Source organism: Cryptotermes secundus, unplaced genomic scaffold, assembly GCF_002891405.2.
Source record: "Cryptotermes secundus unplaced genomic scaffold, Csec_1.0 scaffold286, whole genome shotgun sequence".
NCBI lineage: Eukaryota > Metazoa > Arthropoda > Insecta > Blattodea > Kalotermitidae > Cryptotermes > Cryptotermes secundus.
Window position 1 is genome coordinate 953,964 of NW_019736399.1, and position 26,589 is coordinate 980,552.

A 26,589-nucleotide genomic window follows, 5' to 3' on the forward strand; every position below is an offset into this window, starting at 1 on the left:
ATGGAAGATAAAGAATTGTACACAACTTAAACAAGCTTGACTTCTTTTCATTTCTTTTTATCTTTATCTTTTATCCTTGGGTCTGGCATTCGAAAGACTCGGCCACAGGACAGAATTAATGACACACTGGTACATATAAGGAATTCATTTCAGTGTCATGCTTTAAAATTGCCGGGTGGTAAAATCAATTGAGGTAGGAAAAAGTTGTAGGTTACCTTCGTATGAATATATGTTTGTGCAACTTTTAAGCTGTAACTTTCATCCTGACCTTTAAGCAGAAGTAATAAAATTCTTTTTCATTTGTTTTCTTCCTTCGTCAGTTGCTGCTGGCAGAGTTTGTTTATAATTCAAACTGCGATTTCAACTGTCAGATGGTTCTTTGGTCATTCTTCACTTTTATTCAACAGTTTACTAAGAGCACAGGTGAGGTCCGCGCCATAGCTGAAGCGGTTAGTCGCTGGCTTCCCACCGCGGCTGCCCGGGTTCGATCCTGGGTCTCGTCAAGTGGGATTTGTGGTGGACAAAATGGCGCTGGGGCAGGTTTTCTCCGAGTACTTCGGTTCCCCTGCCAATCTTCATTCCACCAATTGCTCCACAGGGCCGGTCACGGTAGCCGAGCGGTCTAAGGCGTGCACTGTTTTCGCTCGCTCTGAAGCCGGGATCGTGGGTTCGAATCCCACTCAGAGCATGGATGTTTGTGTGCGTTTTTCTGTGTTTGTGTACAGGTAGAGGCCTTGCGACGAGCTGATCACCCGCCCAAGGAGTCCTACCGTATGTCTAAGATCTAGAAAAACTGAAGTGAACGGAGAAGTTCATGGAGGTAGGCCTAGCCCCACTGGGGCTGTAGTGCAAAGGTAAAAAAAAAATTGCTCCACAATCACCCTCACCTATCATCTGGGGCAGGTACAATAGGCCAGAAGTGGCCGCAGTACAAAGGACTTAGTCCCACCCCACTAGCAATAAAAGAAAAGAGGCAGAGGTGGCTGTCCCCATAAAGCACTTATAACTACCGTTGAAATGTACATCAGAAGACAATTATTGTTTTCATCTCATAATCGATCCTTTTGTACAAATATAGGAAATTTGGATGATATTTTCTTTCAAAAACTGCAGTACCTAATGAAACATTTATTTTATCTTCACTTTCCATAATATTTACTCATGTCATGAACTTTATTCTTTTGTAAATTAAGAATAAGGTATAATAATGCATTCTATATATTTCTGTATACTCATGTTTACTTTCTCTTTGTACTATAATACAACTTTAGCCTATTTTTCGATATAAAACTAAAATAGTTCGCTTTGGAATAAGAGGTAAATAATCCACAGCTTTACTAAGCTACCTCCAAGTTGACTGCTATGCACAGGTTTTGGTATAAGTTGCCGAGTAATAATCTGTGGACGAAACTTCATATTAAACGATTAAATGCATATTTTAGGGTTTTATTTGGACAGCAAGTGGTCTTTAATATGATTTCTGAAGTTGCGTTAGGCTTGTAAAGAAGAGGTTCTAATGGAAAGATGTCAAGTATGTTGCCAGATACACTTGTGTAGACTCCCGATATCAAATTTAATCAAAATCCGTCATAAAATATATTGACAGAAGGAGAGACACACCTCACTTAATGTGTTCACTTTATGCACTTTTGCAAAGAACGCATAACAACACAGAGGCTCTAGTTTGTTTCTTATTTAGCGATGCCCTTCTGATCAAGACTAGCGTCAGTGATAGGATGATTAATAAATATGGAGCACTTAGTGGATGAGTGTTGGTAAGAGAAACCAAAATACTCGGAGAAAATTTGCCCCAGTCCTCCACAAATCCCACATGACCTGACGTGTGATCGAAACTGGGCCGCCACTGTGGGAAGCTATCGACTAACCGCCTGAGGTATGAGACATCTCTCAAATAAGATACATCTGAAGTAACTTCATGTCATAGAAGATGTCTTCCCTTGCATTTTTGTTCATTTATTATTTTAAATAATAATTTAGATGTCCACAGAGTACACATAAGAGGTGCCTTCGTCAGAAAGAATTAGTTATACTCGTAAATCACATGCCAATATCCATTATTTTTGCGATAAGATGATATATTAATATAATATCGAAAAATATTTTTGCCGCAACGTATTATTGTATTTTAATTACATACATCTATACCCTATACGCATCTAGAAAAACCTAACGGAGATCATGGAGGTAGGCCTAGGCCCACTAGGGCTGTAGTGCTAAGGGGGAAAAAATACCCTATACGCATGTAAACATATACATTCGGTTGTGAAGAAATTTCGCTTATTATTATTAAAACTTAAAGGCTCCTGCAATCTTCGAGTGTGTTCGGAAAACCATTGCTCATATTTCGGCCATCTTCGAGTGTGTTCGGAAGACTGTCATTAATTGTCAAATTCTTGCTTAATGATCTCGAAAAGGACGAGACTTTTAGAAAGGAAATATGTATTATACATATATATGTAATATTTATTTTTTTTTAGCAATTTTCCCTCGAAACATTCTTTAATCCAATAAATACTTCAGCAGTGTTAACTGTAACCACTTCCAGTAGGGTGACGCGAAGTTGAATCGAAATTCTGTTCAAAGTGAGTTAGAAACATGGACAAACTCTTGTGTGCACCGAGGTACGTTATTCAGAAAAATAAAGAGGCGACTTTAAGTAATATTCCTTACGGACGGAAGAGCGGTAGCAAATGCTTTCAAGCTGCGCTGTTATTCTCAGAGGCTGGCTATCATCACTGACGCTTCTCGTATCTAGTCTCAGTCCTTTCAGGAAAATGTTAAAGTAGTCTCTTAAAACGCGTTAAGACCAGTTTCCCCCAATTTTCTCAGTTCATCATGCACAGTCATTCCTTCTTTCGACGCTATGTGCTTTAGCGTTGCTAAAGAAATTATTAAGAAATCTAAAATGTAAAGCTATCTCTATAACATGCCGTGGAGTTCCATAGGGTTGTGAGATTTCGAGACTCACACATTTCCTAGACAATCAGTTCACAGATGGTGGTGAGGTTGTCAGCCTTACGCCCCGGCCGTCCTGTACCCCCAGGAAGATTCCTGGTACTCATTTATGTCAAAGGCTGAGTCGACTCCAGGGCCATAGTGCGGCTGGAAGGATTAGGTCAATTGAAAAACCCAATGACCTCATCGGGACTCGACCTTCTGGTTTGTAACATAGTGCATCAATGAACTATGCCCCAAAGAAATTAAGAAGAATTTCAGTCAATTCTTCAGTTCATTTCATTTCTTTATTTTTATACATGCTGAACTCAATAGGCAGTGACCAACTACAGAGCCAACACAAAAACGACAAAATAAACAAAGAGATATAAACGAAATAGCAGATAGGAAATTGCCATATAATTTTAGATTATTTAAATTTAAACGCAAACATCTGAAAATATATACTACTGCTACTACTACTGTTGCTGCTGCTGCTCCTAATAACAATAATAATAATAATAATAATAATAATAATAATAATAATTCAATTCGTTTTTTATTTACGTGCAAACTTAACAGCACAGTGGCCAATTAAAAAGTTAACACGAGTACACAGAAATACACAAAAATAATTAAAGAGCAAAATACAAAATGTGACAGTCTATATAATAGCAATAAATTAATAACAATTCCAAGAAAATTTGAAGTTAGCTTTAACAGATGAGAAAAATAAAATACGTACATTTCCAATAGTTATGCCATTTGTGGCGAGAAAGGACAATACATGTACGTACACACATAGAAGTTAATAATGATAATAATTGTAATAATTCTTGAGTAGCTGCAGAATTGGCGGCTCCTTCAGAAGGGCTCAGCTCCATGAGTAAGTAAGTAAGTAAATAATAGTAATAATCTGGGATGCCAGTAATCAGAAATGCTACTGGAAGTATATTGAGATCACTTCAGAAGCATTTAGAAGATACTGTCTGTGAACAATCGAGCATCGCAGAATTGCAGAGGACGGCCATTTTGAGAACAGCGCACATGTTGAGGGAGGTAGTAAAGTAACTCATAATTTAATAGCAAATATATTTACAGGATGTTAATCACGTGATGATACTTAGGAACATGGCTGTCCCTGTCTTATGGACAGGATGCTCTGCAATTTTCTGTAAGAATATATAGTAATAATTCAATTATTTGTTTATTTACGTGCTTACTCAGCAGCACAGAGGGAAACTGCAAGTAACCACAAGGAACGAAATGCAACACAGGGGAACTTATATTATTCGGACAATTATAAGAATTCAGTAAGTGCAATCACCTCAACCATTATCCGGTGAGACAAAATATACGTGTACGTACATTCATATCGAATGCACTTAATATTTTAATAATTAAGTAAGGACCATTAAAGTTGTCCCTGTAATTAACTAATTAACCACTACACCATGAAGGCATATGGGGAGTAGTTCCCATGACCTCGGCACTAGCTGGGGGTGAGTGGTCAGTTTCACGCGCCGGCCGCTTTACNGCAATTATAGCCAAAGCATAACAACATCTCCCTTCATAAAAAAAAATTCAACGGAAACCAATGAAGAAATAACAACAAAAACTCACGAGAATAGCCCAAAGAACACGAATAAACACCAGAATAATAAGCCCCATGTTGTCTATAAGAGAAAAGATATAAAGTGTAAGCAGCTCTAAAGAAAGACAAAATTACCAAAAACAACATACTAACTCAAGACCAAGAAACTAAACTATTAAGTAGTCTAATCTCCCCTAAAAGATTTAAAGAAATATACGTGTACGTACATTCATATCGAATGCACTTAATATTTTAATAATTAAGTAAGGACCATTAAAGTTGTCCCTGTAATTAACTAATTAACCACTACACCATGAAGGCATATGGGGAGTAGTTCCCATGACCTCGGCACTAGCTGGGGGTGAGTGGTCAGTTTCACGCGCCGGCCGCTTTACTCCCGAGGATAAAGCCCCCGGCACACATTGGAAAGGAGACTGGATTGGTTCCAGACCCGGTATGGACGACAAGGAGAAGAGAAAATTCTTGACCCTACCGGGACTCGAACTCCGACTCCTCCGTCGTCCAGCCCGTAGCCAGTCGCTATACCAACTCCTAAGAAAGGACCACTATAAAACATAACAATATACTTGTGCTAGTAGTAATAGTGCCGATCCCAGTGGCCGCGCGGTCTAAGACACGAACAGTCTTCGCTCGCTCGGACACTGGGATCATGGGTTCGAATCCCAGTCAAGGCATGGATGTTTATCTGCGTTTTTTCTGTGTTTGTGTGGAGGTAGCGGTCTTGTGACGGGCTGATCCCCGATCCAAGGAGTCCTTCCGACTCTCTTATGATTAAAAAAACTGAAGTGAAAACAAAACGTCTCACGGATGCCCTATGCTCCAAAGTGAGAGGAACAGGGAAGAGAGAGAGATGAATAAAAGTGGTTGGAGAATAATTGAGGGAAAGAAGAGGAACGCCTAGAAACGTGCTTTGTTCTGCAGCCAGTGCTCGTAATACTCGCGACGTGACACAACGGAGACGGACAGGCACCCAGTGAGGAGGCTGGTCGGCCTTGGGCAGTAGCCCCGCACTTGCTATCACTTCTTTGTTTATGTTGATACCGCTCTTCGGTCTTTGCGCCGTGTGATGTGGGCTGTGTTGCCCCTCAGTCTTCGGTGTCGAAGTGAGGAGGGTGAGTGAGAGCTCATGTGTATATAGGGTTTGCCTCAACAGATGTAGAGGGAAGGTTAGGGGCTGGTGTCCAGTTTGCTCTGAAGATGGAGCCAGCATATTCATCCGAAACCTTGGTAACATTACCTACATTCACACAGTACGAAGACCCAAGAGCAGAATCTACATCGACAATGAGTCGCCCTACAAAATTAGAAATTCGTTCTGTACAGCTTTCTAAGTACAAAGTTCAAAATGTGAATGCACGTAAGAAAAATCATGTCTCTCCGTCTTTCTATCGACCCCTCAACATTTTTTTTCTTGGCACTACAGCCCGAGTGGGCCAAGGCCTACCTCTATGAACGTCTCCTTTCACTTCGGTTTTTCTAGATCTTACACATTCGGTATGACTACCTTGGGAGGGTGATCAGCTCGTCGCAAGGCCTCTACCTGTACACAAACACAGAAAAACGCACACACACAAACTAAACATCCATACCCTGAGTGGGATTCGAACCCACGATCCCGGTTTCAAAGCGAGCGAAGACAGTACATGCGTTAGACCGCTCGGCTACCGTGACCGGCCCCCTCAACATTAGCATGACCCTAATGATGAATTCAGAGATCTCTGAAACGTCGCTTTTTAACTCAACATTGATATAACACTTCTGTCATGGAGACAGAAAAAATATCTCAAACGTTGGTTCTTAACTCATCACTGACATAACTCTTACCACGAAGACAGGAAATACCTGAAACGTTGGTTTCCAAGAATATTTGAGCTCGTGTTTTTTTCGTCGTGAATCCTTTAAATTTAACGTAGAGAAGAGAAATATTTGACTTCCTGAATGTGGCACCGTTGATACTGAAATTCCTTCAAGACTTGTACTAGTAGTCTTTTGTTAATGTCAGATAAACCACATGTTTACACTTCCTCATGAGATCTCTACAAAACGACTAGAACTTCCCCTACCATGTTGCAGCTCTGTGGCTTTGTGGGAATCCTGCTGCTGGCACGGTGTTCCCTCGGAGTTCCTGCGAGTCCCTCGGACAGGCTGTGGGAAGAGATTGGGAATGTCAAAGCCATGATGGCCGCCGTATCAGGTGAGTCACTACCCAAAAATGCTTCCCTCAAGTTTGTTTCTTTGGTCGGTGGAACACAGAAACACATTGTTTTGCTAACCTACTTTTCAAGTTTTATAAACAACCACCATCTCATGCTATCATAAAAATATCCCAGTGTATTTGTACCATTATAAGAAGCTTTGAAGAAACTGACGGAGTTCCATGAACATTGTTAAGAATGTTAATTTTTAAAATACGACATCAAAAATGAAATTTAAGCCTTTCTGACTTACGTGGTGACAACGATAACAGTTTTTTAACTCCTTAAAGCACCGTAGTTACTCTATACACGAGCTAAGGTATCAAGCGGACTTCATTTCGAATTATTTTGACTCCAACATTTATTTAAAGGGCACTAAAAAGATTAGGGGTGCATATGCCGGTATAAGCGCTTGTGATGACTGGAAAATTGTATTCCCTCTGAGTCAATATCAATATCTACCGCCTATTTTAATAGTAAAGTAATCGCATTTTGACTACATAGTGGGTCTGAGTCTAAGTCTGAGTCTGAGTCTAAGTCTAAGTATGAGTCTGAGTCTGAGTCTGAGTATGAGTCTGAGTCTGAGTCTAAGTATAAGTCTGAGTCTGAGCCCTATGTCACGACCGACGGTCAGTCGGCCAGTCTGTCTTGGCATAAAGCACCCATCTGGGGCTTACTTCTAGACAATTATTGCTGTCAGGCACTTGCGGGTTTGTTGATGTGGGGCGCCCTCTCTGACGAGAGGAGGGGTCTGTTGTTTATAATTGCTGCTGGCCCTCGCTAGCGCAGTCAATCTCGGGTCCGAGTTCCTTGGGACTCGTGACCATATTTTACTGTCCCAGATTCCAGACTTCCCTTTTCGTCTCCTCCTACGACTCGCAGGCCTTCGGTGGAGGAATTCCTGGATCTGTGTTTTTCATTTGTTTCTAAAAATAAACAGTGACTCCGTAAACAGCATTACCGCGATGGTCTTTGTCTGGAGCTAACAATCTGATGTTTTATATGAAGATAGATTACAAACACAACTCAAAATTATGTAAGGAACACCTTTATATATTAATAATTAAAGGCATGGAAATAATACGGGATCATGGGAGTATATAAGGAAAGTTAATATCAACGAAATCTGTACTAGTGAAAAATGGAAATTATACACAAAAATGCGCTTGGTTGTAATTATCTGTCATCACGGATTGGCTTTTCATTTATTTATGTACGATATGAATAATTAGGCTATATTAATTAGATAAATATATTTTTAACATAATATCTGTCTACATAAAAAAGAGGAAGATTGAAAATAAATATTAAGGTGTGAAGAAAAACGATTTGAATGAATATATATGATTAAATAAAAAAAGTAAAAAATAAAGATATCCCTGTAACAAACCTTGGAGGCCCATAGGGTTGTGAGATGTTGAGGTTCCCACATTTTCTAGACAATCAACTCATAGATGGCGGTAAGGCTGTCAGCCCTACGCGCCGGCCGCCCTTTACCCCCAAGAATATTCTTGGTACTCATTTCTGTTAGAGTTTGAGTCGACCCCACGGCCATAGTGCGGCTAGAAGGATTAGATAAATTGAAAAAATTCAATTACCTCATCGGGATTCGATCCCGCGACCTCCCGGCTTGTAGCATGGTGCCTCAACAAACTACGCTACCACGTGCCCCTGTATATGATTAGATATAATGATAAGTTGGAGAGGGTGGTAAGAAATTACCAGAGTGAAGTAAAAATAAGTTTATATTACCAATAATAGATATGTATAATTAAAATATTAATGTATAACATATGATTCATTTACTAAATATACCGAAGCGCAGAACCAGGGAGTCAGACTCCGACATTCCAAATTGTAGAGGCATAAACAGGTGAAGTTATCCCTGTAACAGTCCGTGGAAGCCCATAGGATTGTGAGACGTCGAGGCTCCCACATTTTCTAGACAATCGTCTCATAGATGGGGGTGAGGTTGTTAGCCTTACGCACCGGCCGCCATTTATCCCCCAGGAAGATTTCTGGTACTCATTTCTATTAGAAGCTGAGTCGACCCCAGGGCCATAGTGCGGCTGGAAGGATTAGATAAACTGAAAGATTCAGTGAGCTCATCGGGAACCGAAACCAGGAGCTTGTAACGACCGAATAAAGCATTCAGCATGCGAAGAGAAGCAACAGCACGGGCCGTGCCACAGGGAATAGCGTGGCCTTCTGCAGAGAAGTGTCCTTTCTGGAAATGAGCTCGTGGAGTCTCAGGGTCGCAGAATTCAGGATTATCTGAACGCCCTCAATGGACGTTGACAAGGGGTGAGGAGACACGAACAAGTGGGTGTGCGCAGCTGAAGGCTGGGGATTAAGGAAACAGATCTTGTGATTTATGAAACTAAATGTTTTAGGGCCAAACACAAACTGACAGTGTGTCTCGTTATGTGACTTTCTCTTTTCCTTGTTATTCCCTCTCCCTGAACTCCAAACCCATGTTAAGTGGGTCCTTTGTCACCACAGCATGGCGCGTCCTCAGGTTGCGGATGGAGGAGGCGGCCTCCAGATATGGAGGGTAGGAGCAAATATGTTTATTAAAGAGTCGCTCACAGGCAACAAGGGGCGGTCTTCTAGTTGGGGATTGGACGTGGGGCTAACAACTCCTCACCCTAAAAATTAAGCTTGTTACTAAAGATCACAAGAAGCCTGGGATCTAGACGAATTCTTTGGATAAACGACGTAAGCGAAAGAAAATATTGTATGTACTGGCTCGATCTGGCTCAGGATAGGGACCAGTGGAGGGCTCTTGTGAACACGGTAATGAATTTTCGGGTTCCTTAAGATGCTGGGAAGTCCTTGAGTAGCTGCACATTTGGCGGCTTCTCAAGAAGGACCCAGCTCCGTGAGTAAGTGTATGAGATCCAAAAACTCACCTCAGAACTTTGCTCTTTAACACAATCTATGGCCTCCTCTTGCGGCGGCAGAATAAGTCCCATGTATATAGGCCTACGGGACTATCAGAAATATCATTTTGTAAGGTTTTATCCTTATGTGTATAGTAGGACACGGAATGCGTGTGTGCGTGCGCGAGAGTGAGTGTGTGCGGGAATAGGGAACTGCGGGAATAGAACGAATAAAATCGTGACTTAAAACCTGACATTGGTAACATCATGGGCGCACGCGGTAGCGTACTTGGTTGAGGCACTATGCTGCAAGCCGGAAGGTCGTGGGTTCGAGTTCCGATGAGGTGGATTTTTTTTTCAATTGACCTAATCCTTCCAGCCGCACTATGGCCCTGGTGGTCGACTCAGCCTCTAACAAAAATAAGTACCACGAATCTTCCTGAGGAGTAAAGGTGGCCGGCGCGTAAGGCTGACAACCTTACCGCCATCTGTGAGCCGATTGTCTAGAAAATGTGGGAGCCTTGACGTCTCACAACCCTATGGGTCTCCACGGCCTGTTACAGGGATATCATACGTTGCTGTTTGAGCTGGTATGCATACGGGCAAAATTGTCAAAATGTCCATACCCTCGTTTCCATTTTATGTTTCGACCTTTAAGCTAAAATCGAGCTTGAAGATACCGGCGCTATTTAAGAGCATGTAATTATACATAAATACATGAAAACACGAACAACACCTGAGCGGGTGGAACCTGCGGAAAAATCAACTCCGTTCGTGGAAGAACATTATAAAGCAGGCCCATGGTTATTAGGATCTGGCTCGTCTAGGCCAGGAGTCAATGAGAAGCTTTCGCTGTAGTGTGACGAATCGTTAATTCCAGTTGCGAGAAAATGCACCCTCAGAAAAAATGAACATTTTAGAGACAACTGCAGCGGAACGCAAAGCTCACTGCGAAACCCTAATAATATACACACGATGAGCTGTAAACAATGTTAATATATTTATTTCACTTTGACCTTCAACAGATATAGGCGCACGCGGTAGCGTACTTGGTTGAGGCACTATGCTACAAGCCGGAAAGGCGCGGGTTCGATTCCCGACGAGGTATTAGATTTTTCAATTTACCTAATCCTTCCAGACGCACTATGGCCCTGGTGTGGACTCAACCTCTAACAGAAATGAGTACCAGGAATCTTCCTGGGGGTAAAGGGCGGCCGGCGCGTAAGGCTAACAACCTCACCGCCATCTGTGAGCCTAGTGTCTACAAAATTTAGGAACCTCGACGTCTCACAACCCTATGGACCTCCACGGCCTGTTACAGGGATAGCTTTACTTATTTTTTAATTAGTTAATTCGATTTATTACAGTTATTATTTTGCCGGCGATGTGTAGACATGAGAACGGGTTTCACAGATGTGAATGACCAGGCGGTGTATTGGTGCATAGATTTATGTACAGAAAATAGACATATGCATATTGTAGCGTGTAGACTTGTTAGACAGCAGAGCGTCAATGGACTGGCTGAGTAGTGATCACTTGGGAAGTCCAACAGACACGGACGCAACAAAGGTACGGCAAGAGAGAAACGGTGTTTTCTACTAGGTCCATGCAAAGGTGTTATAAGGAGGACTATGGAAGCAAGAATAATCAGTTGGAAGGGAGCCGCGATTCAGAGAGGGCGTGAGCTCCGAGACAGAAGAACAACCATTGTTAAATCTGTTATGAGAGATTTCTAGTGAAGACATTGCAGGCTGGGAAATACTTGGCATGTGCTCTAGTGAACTGTAAAGTGTGAAAATTACCGATGGAGCTATAATTAAGTATGTTTGCGAGTTGTGTATATAAATTGTCACTAAATCCAATAACCAATCCAAAACCCCGTTGAGAATATGCAATCACATGCTTACGTACATGCATATATACATAGGCCTGCATATATATGCGCATGTGTGTAAAAGAAACATAAACATTTTTTCTTAATTCGCTTAGTGGGGGGGGGGGGTGGAGTCCAACTGGGTCCACTCGGCTCGGCGGCCGCTGATTGGCCTATTGTAGCCTACCCCGGGTGATAATGGTGATGGAGAATTTGGTGGAATGAAGATTGGCAGGGGAAACCGAAGTACACGGAGGAAACCTACCCTAGCGCCACTTTGTCCACCACAATTCCCACTTGACTTGAGCTATGGCGAGGCAAACTAGAACTAAGTGATAGTCCCACTTGTGAGAGGTGTCAAGAAGAAAATGAAACAGCCACACATATCCTGTACGAATATGAGGCCTTAGCGTATTTAAGATTGCGTCACTTGAGTCAATATTTTATGGAACCAAGTGACTATTTCGTCGCCGCCACGTACAAAATCCTGCGCTTCATTCGAAATGCAGGATTGTTGAGGGGCTAATCAGAAGGGGAAGCACAATAGATCACTGTGGTCGCGGTGCAAGGGGCAAGAAGGCCCACCCCTTATACATTCATTTCATTCATTCATACTTCTTGCTCTCAGGATAAAACTTCAGTTACTCCTTCAGTACTCCTTGCTCTCAAGGAACAACTTCAGTTATCCCTTGGTCTCAGGGTAAAACTTTAGGTACTCTTTGGTCTCAGGGTAAAGTAATAGGTATTTTTTCTTTTCAGAGTGATATTTCACCCACCTCTTTTCACTGGAGATTTAATTCTTATCTCAGACTGTGTTATCTTGCACTGTAAACACAAAACATTTCAAACAAACAAATAAATTTGTGAGAGACCATCGACCGTAATTCGAGTTGGGCCTAAGGAGCATAAGTAAGTAACTGGTAATGTCTGGTGTTTACATTTCAAGACGAGCTGGAGAAATTCAACAGTCTGTACCTCGGTAAACTGGAGTACCGGATGCTGTCTATGGCCTCGACACTCAGCAGCCTGGACAGTAACGTGAAGAACCTGCAGGAACGTGCCCATGTGTGGGACACCTTCCAACTGCATGTCGCCGCATGGAACGACCAGATGAGCACGCTGGACAAGAAAGTGGATATACTGAGCAGGTGAGAGGGAGGTCATAGGGCACGTATAACGTAAACTGGAAGGTCACCACGCCATGAAGCCAGACCTGGTGACTTGGTTCTTCTTAATGGAGGAGCACGGGGTCAACAGGCGCCATAACCGCCCACTGAACAAATGAGAGAACTTGTTACATGTTGCGGGATTTGACGTGTTCAAAGAGTTGGTCACGAAGAGTTCTTATCTTCTGCAATAGGGCGCTTCTGTAGTTCGTTGAAAATCAATTGACTTTGTTGCCTGCTTCATGCTTGTCTTACTCTTCAACCCTGGGAAAGGAGGCGACATGTTCCTCCGAAACGTCCGTTTGCTTTCAACAGAACACATAGTGTTATGTCTCAGAAGGTAGAACTTTTTATATGATGCTGGAGTAGGAGAAACTGTATTGTCAACAGGGGAGAAAAACAAACGAGCCTAGCGGTACAGTACCCCCTGTTTCGTGTTCGGATGTTCCCAGGTTAAGATCTCGGCACGTAGACCGGCCACCTTGACTGATTTTGTGCTTTTATTCAGTCTCTTAGTACATACAGGAACACTGCCTCAAATTATACTGTAATTCCTTCTTTAACGTCGTTTCAAATTCTGTAATCCTTCTACCATTTGATGTTATATAATCAGAATAATCTAGAATAATCCTGAATAACCTGGTTCAGAATATGAACTACTGGTGGGCTTATCTAAACACTCTAATGAGCTTTCGGGTCCCATAAAGTATGGGAAATTCCATGACTACTGTCAACAATTACGGTCTATCCGAGAAAGATTCTGTTTTACGGATTTTGTCTCAGTTTCAGAAGATGTTTACAGGCAAATGAGATAAGAAACCTTATCACAATTCGGAAGTTAATAAAGGTACTTTCAGTGCACTATAACGGCAGTCATCTTGGGAGACTGAGGGAAATCTAATTAGGATTACCGATATCATGGCCGAAATTTGATCCTGGCGTTTCATCACTATACCTATGTTCTCTTTTCACAAGGAACAGCAATATTTCTGTAGCGGTACTTGTACCGAGAGGATCCGAGATGCGCAGTCGATACAGCAACTTGATTATGAGCTTGACGTCAGAGGAACTGAATTTCGACTGCGGGCGCCCGAAAGAGATTTTCTTCTTCTCCACAGAGTTCACATCAGGTCTGAGGCTCACCCAGCTTCTTATATAATGTATAACTGGGCCTCTTCCCAGAGGTTAAAGCGGGTGGAGCCTGAAGCTGACCACTCTATCTCTCTATCTATCTATCTATGGCTCTACAGTCTTTTGTTCGGCCATGGCCGCTCTTATAGTTTCTTGATCTTTTACACAGTCGGTAGGACTCCTTGGACGGGGGATGAGCCCGTCGCAAGGTTGCTACATAAACAGGACAACACAAACACAGAATAAACGCACACAGACATCCATGCCTTGAGTGGGACTGGAACTCACGATCCCAGTGTTTGAGGGGGCGAAGACAGTTCAGGCTTTAAAACCCACGGCCACTGTGATCTGCGAAGCTGTCCACTCGCCTCCACATAATACTGAGGGTAATAAACATAAGAGTTATGGATTCAGGTTCCCTCACGTCTTCATGGCGTAACGTTTAATTAATCACAGGGACAAATAAATCTACAGTTTTAACTTCCAGTAGCCTCACGTACTCTGTGGGTGCTGTAGGGTTTTCCCCTGGGCCTTTACTCCAGTCGACTACTGCCGAAGGTTAAGAAAGACTGGTGATTTGTTTATCGACAAGAAGGCCAAGGTTCATAGTGGGCTGTGGTTGCAGTCCATCACTTCATTCTCGTATACTTTGTCTAAAGCATCTTTGTGGTTACGTCATAGTAGGCAACCATATTGAAGAAATATACCTACCCAACGGGATCTCTCGTGTGATGATTTTGGTTCCCATGTTTCTTCTAAATAGAATATAGTAGCTTTCTATCGATATATAAATATCCATGCCACTGTTTGACGATGACTCACAGTCAAAGATATTTTAGATTGACAGTATCAACGCTAACTCCAAGGCAGATGTGACGAGAATACTTATTTCGGGATGCCTGTATATCAACACATCCGATTCATAAGTAAAACAAACCTCAGAAACATGGCAGCTCTCCAAACCTCAAGGCAAATAATGAAGCAAAGAAATCAAAGCACAGACATATACAAATTTGTTTATCTTCAGTCAGAAGCTTGGGAGAATGTTCCAAATATTGAATTCTATGAATTTAGAGTTTAATATGCCTGATATGTGAACTATTCAAGGCGATTGCTTTCTTTGTTTCAAAATGTGACGAAGTCTCAAATATTTGGGGACGATAGTAAGAAACCAAATTTCATTTTTGAAGGTAATACGAACACACAATAACAGCAATACAGGATACTCGGGACACGTATTAAACACAGGACATGCATATGGTATAATAGAAAATACTGTTGATATCATAGCAACGAATAAGAAAGGACAATATTTAAACACATTATAAAACTATCATATATGCAGAACAACAAAGAAAAACACGCATATGAACAATATAAAGAAAGAAATATATAACCCAATATTTCATGAATTACACACAATTTACACAGAACAACATAACACAACCCTACCCCCACCACATTTACCCCCACAACATCATAACTTAATTAATACCGATCAATACGAAGACACACACACATCCAGCAATACAACGCACGCAGCCACAACAGAAGGACACATCACAAGACACAGTGAGCACTAAACATTATAAAACAACACGTAACAAATTGAAGTCAAAATATAATATTAATAAGTACCATTTTCACGTTGCAGGTATACACAAAATATAGGAAGAACGACTCCCATAACGGAAGATTGATATAATACGCGAGTTTGAAATACGACGTATAAGATGATAAATCTTAACAAATTTTAATATATAAATTTTATTATAGTACAAGACGAATATACATTTTAAATCATTTTATAAACGACACATGATGGCGAACAGTGCAATAGTTTAACGTAAATAACACACCTGAGGATGGCACAGTGATGCCGAAACATGTAGTGAAGTGACAAGTGAGACTGTGTCCACTAGAAGACGGTCAATACATACACATCATGGACCATAATAAGAACAGATTATATTTTGGGAACGCTTGCTATCGTTCAGTTCACAATATTTTAATTTCAAATATCGTATCTAAGGCAAATAAAATTAATGTATATTTTACCTCTTATTTTGAAATGATCTCAAACATGTTGTTTGTCCAAGACATTGCATAGCGAAACTCGATTCTTCTGTCGTTGAGCCCATGGCGTAGTCGCTGTACCGACTGTACTATTCGCTACTCGGTAAGCATCAATATTCTTAGGTGTAAACACTTCTGAGCATCCTGTTTTCAAATGCTGTAGTTTTCGTTCTTCCTGCGAAATACTTCACGTTTCACACACTACACAAACTTTCTAGCTGAGTCCTACTTGAGAAACCGCATATATATATATAAAGTATGTGATAAATAACCTGACAGGCCGATCACGGTGACCGCGCGGCCTAAGGCATGAATCGTCTTCATCCGCTCGAACGCTGGGATCGTGTGTTCGAATCCAAATCGAGGCATGGATGTCTGTGTGCATTTATTCTGTGTTTGTGTTGTTCTTCGTGTAGGTAGCGGCCTTGTGACGGGCTGATCCCCCGTCCAGGGAGTCCTACCGACTGTGTAAAAGGTCAAACAACTGAAAAACGAGGCCAGGGCCCAGCAAAAGACTGTAGAGCCACAGATAGAGAATTTGACAGATCGAATTCTTAATTTTCAAATGTTATATCGGTACAATATAATAGCGTATATATGCTTATATCTATTTATTTAAATGGCCGTGCTGTGGAGAACATGCGGGATAGAGTATGGTGTCCATATCTGTAATGTGTAATGTCAGGCACGATAAACCAGTGGCCAGTGTTCCACAAGCCGAACACAGAGATAAATGATGTTGATGCAAAATGTTACTTCAAAATACTAGTTTTAAATAAAAGTAGCAACTGAACGACCAACGAAACCTTAACTTATGTTAATTTACGTGCGAACATATGCAAGTAAGAATGAAATTTATTCAAGATCTGAAGTTTTCATGGCGACTACAAGGGATAAAATCGGAGGTTACAAGCCAAATTGACGTTGATCTTATTCCAAGAGATGTTATCAATGAAATTTATGTTTATTCAAGCAGACATTTTTTTTCTCCCTCGAGCTTTGGCACATAGCTTGAAAAATATTTGCATTCCTCATAGTTTATTCGTTCCTATATGTTCCACAGAATTATTTTCAGACATCTTAGGGATATTTATTTACTCAGACACCTGTTAAGGTTGCCTAACCTTTTAGTAGATTCTGAACAATTTTGGTGGTGGTGTATAGAACTCGGGATTACTGGGCTTTGAGGGCTTTGTCCGTCGTCCTGAGTTCTAAAAACCAGAGAACACAGCATTAAGAAATCTAAAGGGTTCTGACGATGACGTATAACACTCGGGATTAGTGGGTTTTTTACTTTGTCCATCGTCCTGAGTTCTAAAGAGCACAACATTTCGGAAACTGGATCCTGTTTCCGTCCTAAAATTAGGGGGTGAGAGGCACCCACTCCGTTGGGTCCGTTAGGGAGATCTAACCTTAGTTCTGTGGTTCAGGTTAGCTCTATCTAGTGGACCCAACAGAGTACATGTTTCCGACCCCCTCACCTTAGAACGGAAACAGATCCAGTTTCAGAAAGTTGTGCTCTTTATGAGCATGGATCCAAAAACCCAGTAATCCTAAGGCCCTAATTTATACGTTTGCAATGTTATGGAGGGCAAAATCATGACATAAAGATATATAAAAATGTTCCAAAAATTTGGCGCAGTTCAGATACTCGGGAACGACTATAACAAATCAAAATTTGGTTCAGGAGGAAATTAAGAGGACATTGAACTCGGGCAATGCTTGCTACCATTCAGTCCAGGATCTTTTGTCTTCTTGTCTGCTGTCCAAAAACATAAAAATTAGAATACACAAAACTATAATTTTGCCTGTGGTTCTGTATGGGTGTGAAACTTTGTCTCTGACATTAAGGGAGGAACATAGACTGAGGGTGTTTGAGAACAGGGTGTTGAGGAGAATATTTGTACCCGAAGAGAGATGAAGTAACGGGAGGTTGGAGAAAACTGCATAATGAGGAGCTTCATAACTTGTACTCTTCTCCAAGTATAATTAGAATGATCAAGTCAAGGAGGATGAGGTGGGCAGGGCATGTAGCACGAATGGGGGAGAAGAGGCATGCATGTAGGATATTGGTGGGAAGACCAAGACGTAGGTAGGTGGGCAGTATTAAAATGGATCTTAGAGCGATAGGATGGGATGGTAGGGACTGGATCGATCTGGCTCAGGATAGGGACCAGTGGAGGGCTCCTGTGAACACGGTAATGAGCCTTCGGGTTCCATAAAATGCTAGAAAGTTCTTGAGTAGCTACACAATTGGCGGCTTCTCAATGAGGGCTCAGATTCATGAAGTCAGTCAATGTTATGGGTTTCCTCATAAACATCAAACCGACAAGCTAGTATATACACAAAAGGGTGACTGCAGATTAAAACACAGTCGTCCTTGACTCTGTTCATTGACTGCTACATTATATGTGTAATTATTCTTGTACTTCTTTGTTGTAATGAATTTGCCATAGCTATATCCGTCTATGGACAGGATTACAATGTCCCACCTCGGAAATGAGAAATCCCCACCCAAACCAATTACAGCCTATGTTAATGTGATTCGATCTGTGATTGCACATGCACAGGTTGCCCCTAAAATATATGCACAATTTATTCACTTATATTTGCGCACACTATAGGAAAATGAGCCGGTCACGGTAGCCGAGGGGTCTAAGGCATGTACTGTCTTCGCTCGCTTGGAAATCGGGATCGTGGGTTCGAATCCCACTCAGGGCCTGGATGTTTAGTTTGTGTGTGTATGCGTTTTTCTGTGTTTGTCTACAGGTAGAGGCCTTGCGATGAGCTGATCACCTGCCCAAGGACTCCTACCGAATGTGTATGATCTAGAAAAACCGAAGTGAACGGAGAAGTTCATGGAGGTAGGCCTAGGCCCACTGGGGCTGTAGTGCCAAGGGGGAAAAAATAGGAAAATGATGTTAAATTGAACGAAGAACCATTGCTTTTTTGTTTTCAGCCTACGCCCCCTTTCTTTCTTTCATCTATTCCTTTAATACCTTCACATCTTTCCCTCATTTCTTCTTTAAAGAAATTAATTCAGTGATATATTTACCCTTCAGATGGGACAACATATATACCTGTACAAACAAACAAACTCCGTGATTTTAGTCCGCAAGCGAACTATACCAACTGAGCGACCGCCTCTTGTCGGCGAAGTTAGTGCCAACTTTTGCGGATAGGTGTCACGTGGTCAGCGCAACGAATACCCACGGCCGTTAGTTTCGGTTTTCTAGACCGGAGCCACTATTTCCTTGAAACAGCTCCTCAGTTATCATCACGAGGCTTTGTGGATCCCGTTCCAGACCCACTACTTCTCCGAAAAAAATCTGGTAGCGCCGGGAATCGAACCCGGACCTCTGGATCTGTAGCCAGGAACGCTGATCATTAGACCAGAGAGGCGGCATTGTATACCTGTACAGTAAACCTAATTTGTTTTTTGAATTTATTTGAGTAATTTACATGTCTCTAAGAAGAAAGTCGTCTTCTGGGTTTAGGCGCCGTGTATTCTTCGTTTTGGCCGACGTTTCGGAGGAACGTCGGCCAAAACGAAGAATACCCAGAAGACGACTTTTTTCATAGTCATCGCCGTGAAAACCTCAAAACTTACATGTCTCTAAGTTTTGTCGATGCGTTGTGGGAAATTCTGCAGAAGTAAGCCAACTGTATGTACCTATTACCTCTAGATTATGATCTTTTGATAATATTCTTACATATTCTGTCTGATATTTGTTTTGCACAGTTAATTCCTTTCGGACTATCAACTGCGTCACGCAGTCAATTAACAAATAGACTTGCAATCTTCATTTTTCAAATTTAAGGGTGTCCTAATGACATGTATCTAAAGCATCGTTCTATAAGAAATATAAAGAAGAAGAAACACAAGTCCTGCGTCAAGTGGGGTCCAGCATTTCGGTGTGGTAATAGGTCTTCGAAAAATGCTCATATGTGACTTGTGTAGGGAAATTTCTTTATATCGTCTAAACGACAAATTAATCCAAACTAATCTACAATTGAATACTTCTATATTCCGGGATATAACTCCGTCTAGTCCGTTTAAGGTCAAACGAAGTTTCAGTGGGATATGTCGCCTCCATCTTCAGGGTCGGAGAATAAACCAAGTAAGAAGACACCATGAAATAAGATGAAAAGCAGAGCTTTCCTGCTGGTTTCTTGCTTGACTTATTCTTCGACCCTGAAATTGGAGGTGACATGTTTCTTCCGAAACGTCGGTTTATTCTCAACCTAATACAGGGCATTATACCCCAGAAGACAGAACTCTTCATAACCACCGCTGTGAGAACCTCAAATCCTAAATAAATCTACAATTATCTTGATGACAGAAATTGCAGAACAATCATAAGCTGTGAAATCGTGTATTTCAGTGGAAATCCACGGACGTTTCGGAAGAACGTCTTACTTCATGTGGCATTGGTAGTGGACAAAGAAGCACTGCGGAGAGTTTTCTCCAGCTATTTCATTATTGCTTCTGCTAATTCTCATTCCAGCAGCTGCATCGTGTTCACTAATCAGCCTATCCTCGGCTCTGTCATCGTCGAATATATTTTTTTTCCCTTGGCACTACAGCTCCAGTGGGCCTAGGCCTACCTCCATGAACTTCTCCGTTCACTTCGTTTTTTCTAGATCTTACACATTCGGTAGGACTCCTTGGGCGGGTGATCAGCTCGTCGCAAGGCCTCTACCTGTACACAAACACAGAAAAACACACACACAAACTAAACATTCATGCCCTGAGTGGGATTCTAACCCACGATCCTGATCTCCAAGAGCGAAGACAGGACATGCCTTAGACCGCTCGGCTACCGTGACCGGCCATCAAATATATAACCGACTTAAATTTGCATCTTCAGGAGTGAAGAGTAAACCAAGAACTAAGAAGGCAATGAACAGACGGCACGTGTGAATAGTCTGTAAACACAGATACAAGTTATGCATGAAAAGTTGTTTACATTGTAACATTTACAAACAGGGCGGCAGCAAGACACTTACATGTACTACAGTAAATTTAACGTATTATGAATCTGCAGGTCTTACTCATCTAAACGGTCTAGACTATGCTTATAAGTGACAGTCTAGTTTTAAACATATAAAGGAACTGTTTACTCTATATACTATGTTTTTTAATATAATAAAACTCTTCATTCTGCCCACAAAGTGTATTTATGTTTTCCTTATGATTCTCACAATAAACATCGATTACTTTCCTAAACATCATTAACCGATTGGGCTTTGTCGCGATGACGTAATATGTTTCCTGTGAGGTACGGACTGGATTTGTATATATTACAGAACTGTGCATTCTGCCCACACACTGTATTTGTGTGTTCCGTATGGTTCTCATAATAAACAACAACTGTTTCCCTAAACAGTATTAACCGGTTGGTCTTTGTAGTGGAGACATAATATGTTTCCTGTAAGGTAAAGACTGAATTGTTATATAATACTTAGAATAAATTAATTTAAAGGATCAAAAATTATTTAATTATATTTACTGCTAACTTTACTATATATATTTAAATATTCGAAGAAGAATATATGCATTAATTTCTTCCAGAACTTATTAAAAATAATCTGTATATGTTTTATGTGTAAATATACCCGACCTTGTGGCACAGAATATATCATTAGATTTTGCTGTAATTCACCACATAACTATATATATACACGTATATATTCTGCTTTTAATTTCAATGTTTTTCCACAATTGGAAATTAGGAGCAACTGCCAAATTTTATGTTATTTCTTAGAAAATTTAGAGGGTCGCACCAGAGACAAGTCGTATCACTGAATTCTGTAGGTTTAGCTTGTGTATGCTTCTGTTTTATTGACTCATTCGTCAACAACGTGTAATCCCTTCACTATACGTATAATGTTATCCAGGGGTCAAGAGAAAATGGTTCTTCTTGATGGAAAGGTAAGTTCCCTGCTGGAGGTGGACTACAAGGTAGAACGAGTCGTAGAGAAGTTGGGTGAGACAGACCATAAATTGGCAGCTATTGGAAAGGCGCTGGACGACCAGAAGGACGGGCCCCTTTTTGGGGAGTTCACCACACGGGGCGTCCTCAGCACTCTCAAGGTGAGAACAGTGACTGAAGCTCTAAAGATCTGTCGTTCAAATTATATTTCGCTGCAAACGGAATTGTTCCATTTAGGTGCCTAATAATATAACGAAAGAAACTGGCTGAATGGATAAAGGCATCTGACTTGTATTTGGGATGTCTACCTGTCTCCCATTTTCAGGGTCGAAATATAAGCTAAGCAAGCAACTAGAAAACAGAACAGTTCTTTCTTCTTTTTTCTGGTTGCTTTCTTGGCTTACTCTTCGACCCTGCAGATGGTGGCACAACATTCCCGTGAAACCTCGGTGGTCTTTTGAATACGTGACGTCATAATACTTTTCGTTTTCGCGGCCTTGAGAGCCTCAAACCCAGGTCTTTGAAGAGATTCAAATTTGAAATTTGGGATGCTGGGTAGCAAAGAGAGTACCCTGAGACTGGATGTTTCTGAAGGGCTGGGATTTACAACACTCACGTGATTCATGATGTGCAGAAAACTGTTTGAAGTTGAAAGCCGTTGTAAATACTTTCAAAGCACTTCCACAAATCACTTGTCGACGTTACTGTAATTGAAGACTTCCTTATTTTTCTTTTAAGAGATGTTTAAGCATAAACTTTCCTCATTGTACCACCGGTGTCCATGCAGTTGCTATCGTCATCACAATCATCACCATCATCATCATCATCATCACCATCATTATTGTCGTCGTCGTGGATTTCGTGTTAGATTATGTCAAATGAATTGGTTCAGAATTGGTCTTTCCATTTTTAGTTATTAATTTAATTTTTTTTTTTTTCTGTGGCCCTACAGCCCCAATTTGGGCCTAGGCCTACCTCCATGAACTCCGTTCACTTCGGTTTTCTAGATCTTACACATACGGTAGGACTCCTTGGACGAGTGATCAGCTCGTCGCAAGGCCTCTACCTGTAGACAAACACAGAAAAACGCACACAAACATCCATGCCCTGAGTAGGATTCGAACGCACGATCCCGGCTTCCGAGCGAGCGAAGACAGTGCATGCCTTAGACCGCTCGGCTACCGTGACCGGCATTAATTTAATTTAATATGTTTAATTTCATTAACTCGCTACTATACATGATGGAACTTTTTTTGTCGGATAACCCATTTAGGACGGGAAATTAGGTAATTCTACTGAACATTAACTCCCAATAACATAAATTATTTATAACCAATGACAACTCGTTACTTCACATCTTGCTGTTCTTAATTTTGCAGCTAATAATTCAATGTGTAAGATTTGAAGTTTTCACGGCTGTGACTATGAAATAAGCAGTCTTCTGGGATGTGGCACCGTGTAGACATTGTATTAACCGACGTTTCGGAGGAACGTATCGCCTCAATTTTCAGGGTAGAAGAAAAAAGAAATCCGCGAGCGAACCAGCGTGAGCAGGTGCAGATGGAGGCGACACATTCCTCCGAAACGTCGGTTAAAACAATATCTATACGGCGCCACATCCCAGAAGACTGCTTACTTCAGTAACTCGTTGTGTATTAGATATGATAATCATAATGTGGGCATTAATTTGTTTCAGCTTATCGAAAGAAAAGTAGACAGACTTCAAGGTGGCCTTGTTCAGCATGTGGCGTCTCATCATCACCATGGCAACGGGAAATCGGGGCTGAAGTCTGTGCGACATGCCAATGGCGGCGGGTCCTCGAGGAGGAATGAGACGGCTGCCGACTGCCTGACTTGTGGCGAGGAGATGCCGCTAGGGGCCCGCGGTAAACTCGTGATCCGATGTAACACGCCCGTCATTGTGGAAGAACTGTTGCGTGATGTAGCATCCAAAGTTGACGTAATCTTTGACAAAGTTTCACGAGGAGAAGAAGAGGAAGTCTTGAAACTAAGAACCGCCGCCGATGAGTCTGTTGAAGAAGTCAGAGAACCACACGAGTTAAAGTTATTGGATAAGTAAGTAAGAAAACGTTGCAATTTAAATTTAGATAGGAATTTGGTATGAGAATTTGCGATAGCTCAGTCAGTATAGTGTCTGGATACAGAGTGGATGACGGGGGTTTGATACCCGGCAGGGGAAAAGATTTTTATCTTCTTTACAACATCCAGACCCAATCGACACCCCAACAACTTTCGTTAGAGTGGTTACCAAGAGCTAGTTCCCAGGGGGGCAAAGCGACAGGGTTACTACCCCATCTAGAGCAGAAGTTAGAATGGCGTCTTCACGGCGTCATGCTGTGCGTAATTAAATAAAAAGACATTTTTACCATCAGTAGGAATTTTACATGAAAGCAATTTTAGGTTAACCTTTCGAAGCATAAATTTCGCGTAAATATTATTTAATAATTCAGTCTAAAAAAAGATGAAAATATCCCTGTAACAGGCCTTGAAGGCCCATAGAGTTGTGAGACGTCGAGGCTCCCACATTTTGTCTAGACAATCGGCTCACTGATGGCTCACAGCCTTAGGCGTCGGCCGCCCTTTAAACCCCCCCAGGAAGATTCTTGTTACTCATTTCTGCCAGAGGCTGAGTCGATCCCAGAAGGACATAATGCGGCTGGAAAGATTAGGTCAATTGAAAAATCCAGCGACCTCATCGGGAATCGAAGTCGAAACCTTCCGGCTTGAAATGTAACATATACCATAGCCAACTACGCTACCTCGTTAAGCTCACACAAAAGAAAATAGGTCTCGTTTACAAAGACCAATCAATGCCTTCGGGGAAATACTCAATATTTATTGTGAGAATAACACGAAACACCAAAGCCCACCCTGTATCGTGGAGGGGGCACACAGAGTTCTTTAATGTTTAAACAAGTGTTAGCATAAGTAACCATTGTGTTTAGGCCGCTCCATAGCTCAAGTGGTTAGTCGCTGGCTTCCCACCGCTGCGGCCCGGGTTCGATCCCTGGTCTGGTCAAGTGGAATTTGTGGTGGACAAAGTGACGCTGGGGCACGTTTTCTCCGAGTACTTCGGTTTCCTCTGTCAATCTTCATTCCACCAATTGCTCCACAGTCACTCTCACCTATCATCTGGGGCTGGTACAGTAGGCCAGAAGTGGCCGCAGTAAAAGGGGCTTAGTCCCACCCCACTAGCAATAAAAAAAACATTGTGCTTCGAAGGGTTAATTCCGCTGAGATGAGAAATAATCGAAATGTTGGGTTGCTTCTGGAATTTGCTCCTTCAAATTACTCTTCAACCTTGAAGATGGAGGCAACACATTCCTCAGAAACTTTATCCAACCTCTACCAAACTGGCTTCTCATTTCAGCCATTTTCTCCGTCATGGGAACCTCAGAGCTAACATAGATGAATTACATCTGTATAGGTTATGGAAACGTCTGACCTCCCCACACAAGAAGACAGCCCGAGCTTTGGAGGCGATGGAGAAGACAATTCGGACAACCAGCAACACCACGGCGGCTCTGTGGGAGGATCAGATGGCCATGTTCGAACAACTGCTCTCTTGCTGCCAGGACACGCGTCGCGGCGTTCGCGTCTACGCGGGCGATGCCGACATGTTGCTCAAGAAAGTAGAAGGCACGCGCATTAACATCGCCTTCCAGGACGAGCAGCGAACAGAGGCTCTCCACAGCCACTTCAAGCAACAGAGAGAGTTCTTGGAGAAGATTGTGGCTTCGTCTTCTCTTTCTGTCAAGCCTGTGGTAAGTGTTGCTAAGCCGAATTTCATTTCATGTCCTACAGACATCATTGCAGAATGTACAGATTGCTCCAGAATAAGATTATCACATTGTGGCTGCATCTCTGCTGTTCGCCGTTACGTATCATCTTTGAACACTAACTGAAGACGTTTCGAAAGCATCCATTAACAACAACTTGGCGATACTCTTGTATTATCATTTTTCCTTGTTGTTGTATGTTTCTGTTTTGGCACTCCCAATCATAATCATCATAATCATCATCATCGTTATTGGCAAAACAGCCATTTTTTGAGCCATAACCTTGCATAGAAATTTCTGCCATATTGCATCCGGTTCTCACTTCCTTGGATTTCGTGACAATAATTTTTTTACAGAGCAAGGTCGTAAGCCTTGCGTCCAGTAGAGGATAAAACACTGGTAATAAATATTCTGGAATACACTTATTCCATATTTTAACAGATTTCGTTGCCCAAATAACAAAAATATTAAAACAATATACTAGAAGAATAGGACTCTATATCCACCTATACAGCGTGTCCCAGGAGGAAAGGACAATATTCTGGGAGGTCATAGTATCTGTCTTTCTAAGCGAAAAAGTGTATATGTACATGTGTCCTATTCCGAACGGTTTCCAAGATGAAGTTATTTCACTGTACAGTTCCAAAACTGTTGATAAGAAAGAGATATTACGTACTTTCTCTAATACCGGTATATGTTGTTACAAGTAACAAAGTTGGTGCAGTTTACCTAGTATAACGAAAATTCCACCGTCAACATCAATGCACTTTGCAACTCGTGTGAGGACATGGCGTGTTGCTCGTCTGTGCAGTGTACAGTGTACTGTACAGTGAAATAGCTCTATCTCGGTGCAACTCGTGTGAGGACATGGCGTGCTGCTCGTCTGTACAGTGTACTGTATACTGTACAGTGAAACAGCTCTATCTCGGAAACCGTTCGGAATAGGGCACACGCCGATAC

General features: G+C 41.7%; 1 protein-coding gene across 1 annotated transcript in view; it reads left to right on the forward strand.

Annotated features, from left to right (window-relative positions):
- The window catches only part of LOC111869860 (angiopoietin-related protein 1), a 39,755-nt gene that overhangs the window by 252 nt on the left and 12,914 nt on the right, over positions 1 to 26,589 (forward strand). The window contains exons 2-6 of the mRNA XM_023861699.2: positions 6,644 to 6,764; positions 12,467 to 12,668; positions 21,795 to 21,990; positions 23,526 to 23,905; positions 25,278 to 25,614. Of these exons, the coding sequence (XP_023717467.1) occupies positions 6,644 to 6,764; positions 12,467 to 12,668; positions 21,795 to 21,990; positions 23,526 to 23,905; positions 25,278 to 25,614 (1,236 nt within the window). The remainder of the gene's footprint in view (positions 1 to 6,643; positions 6,765 to 12,466; positions 12,669 to 21,794; positions 21,991 to 23,525; positions 23,906 to 25,277; positions 25,615 to 26,589) is intronic.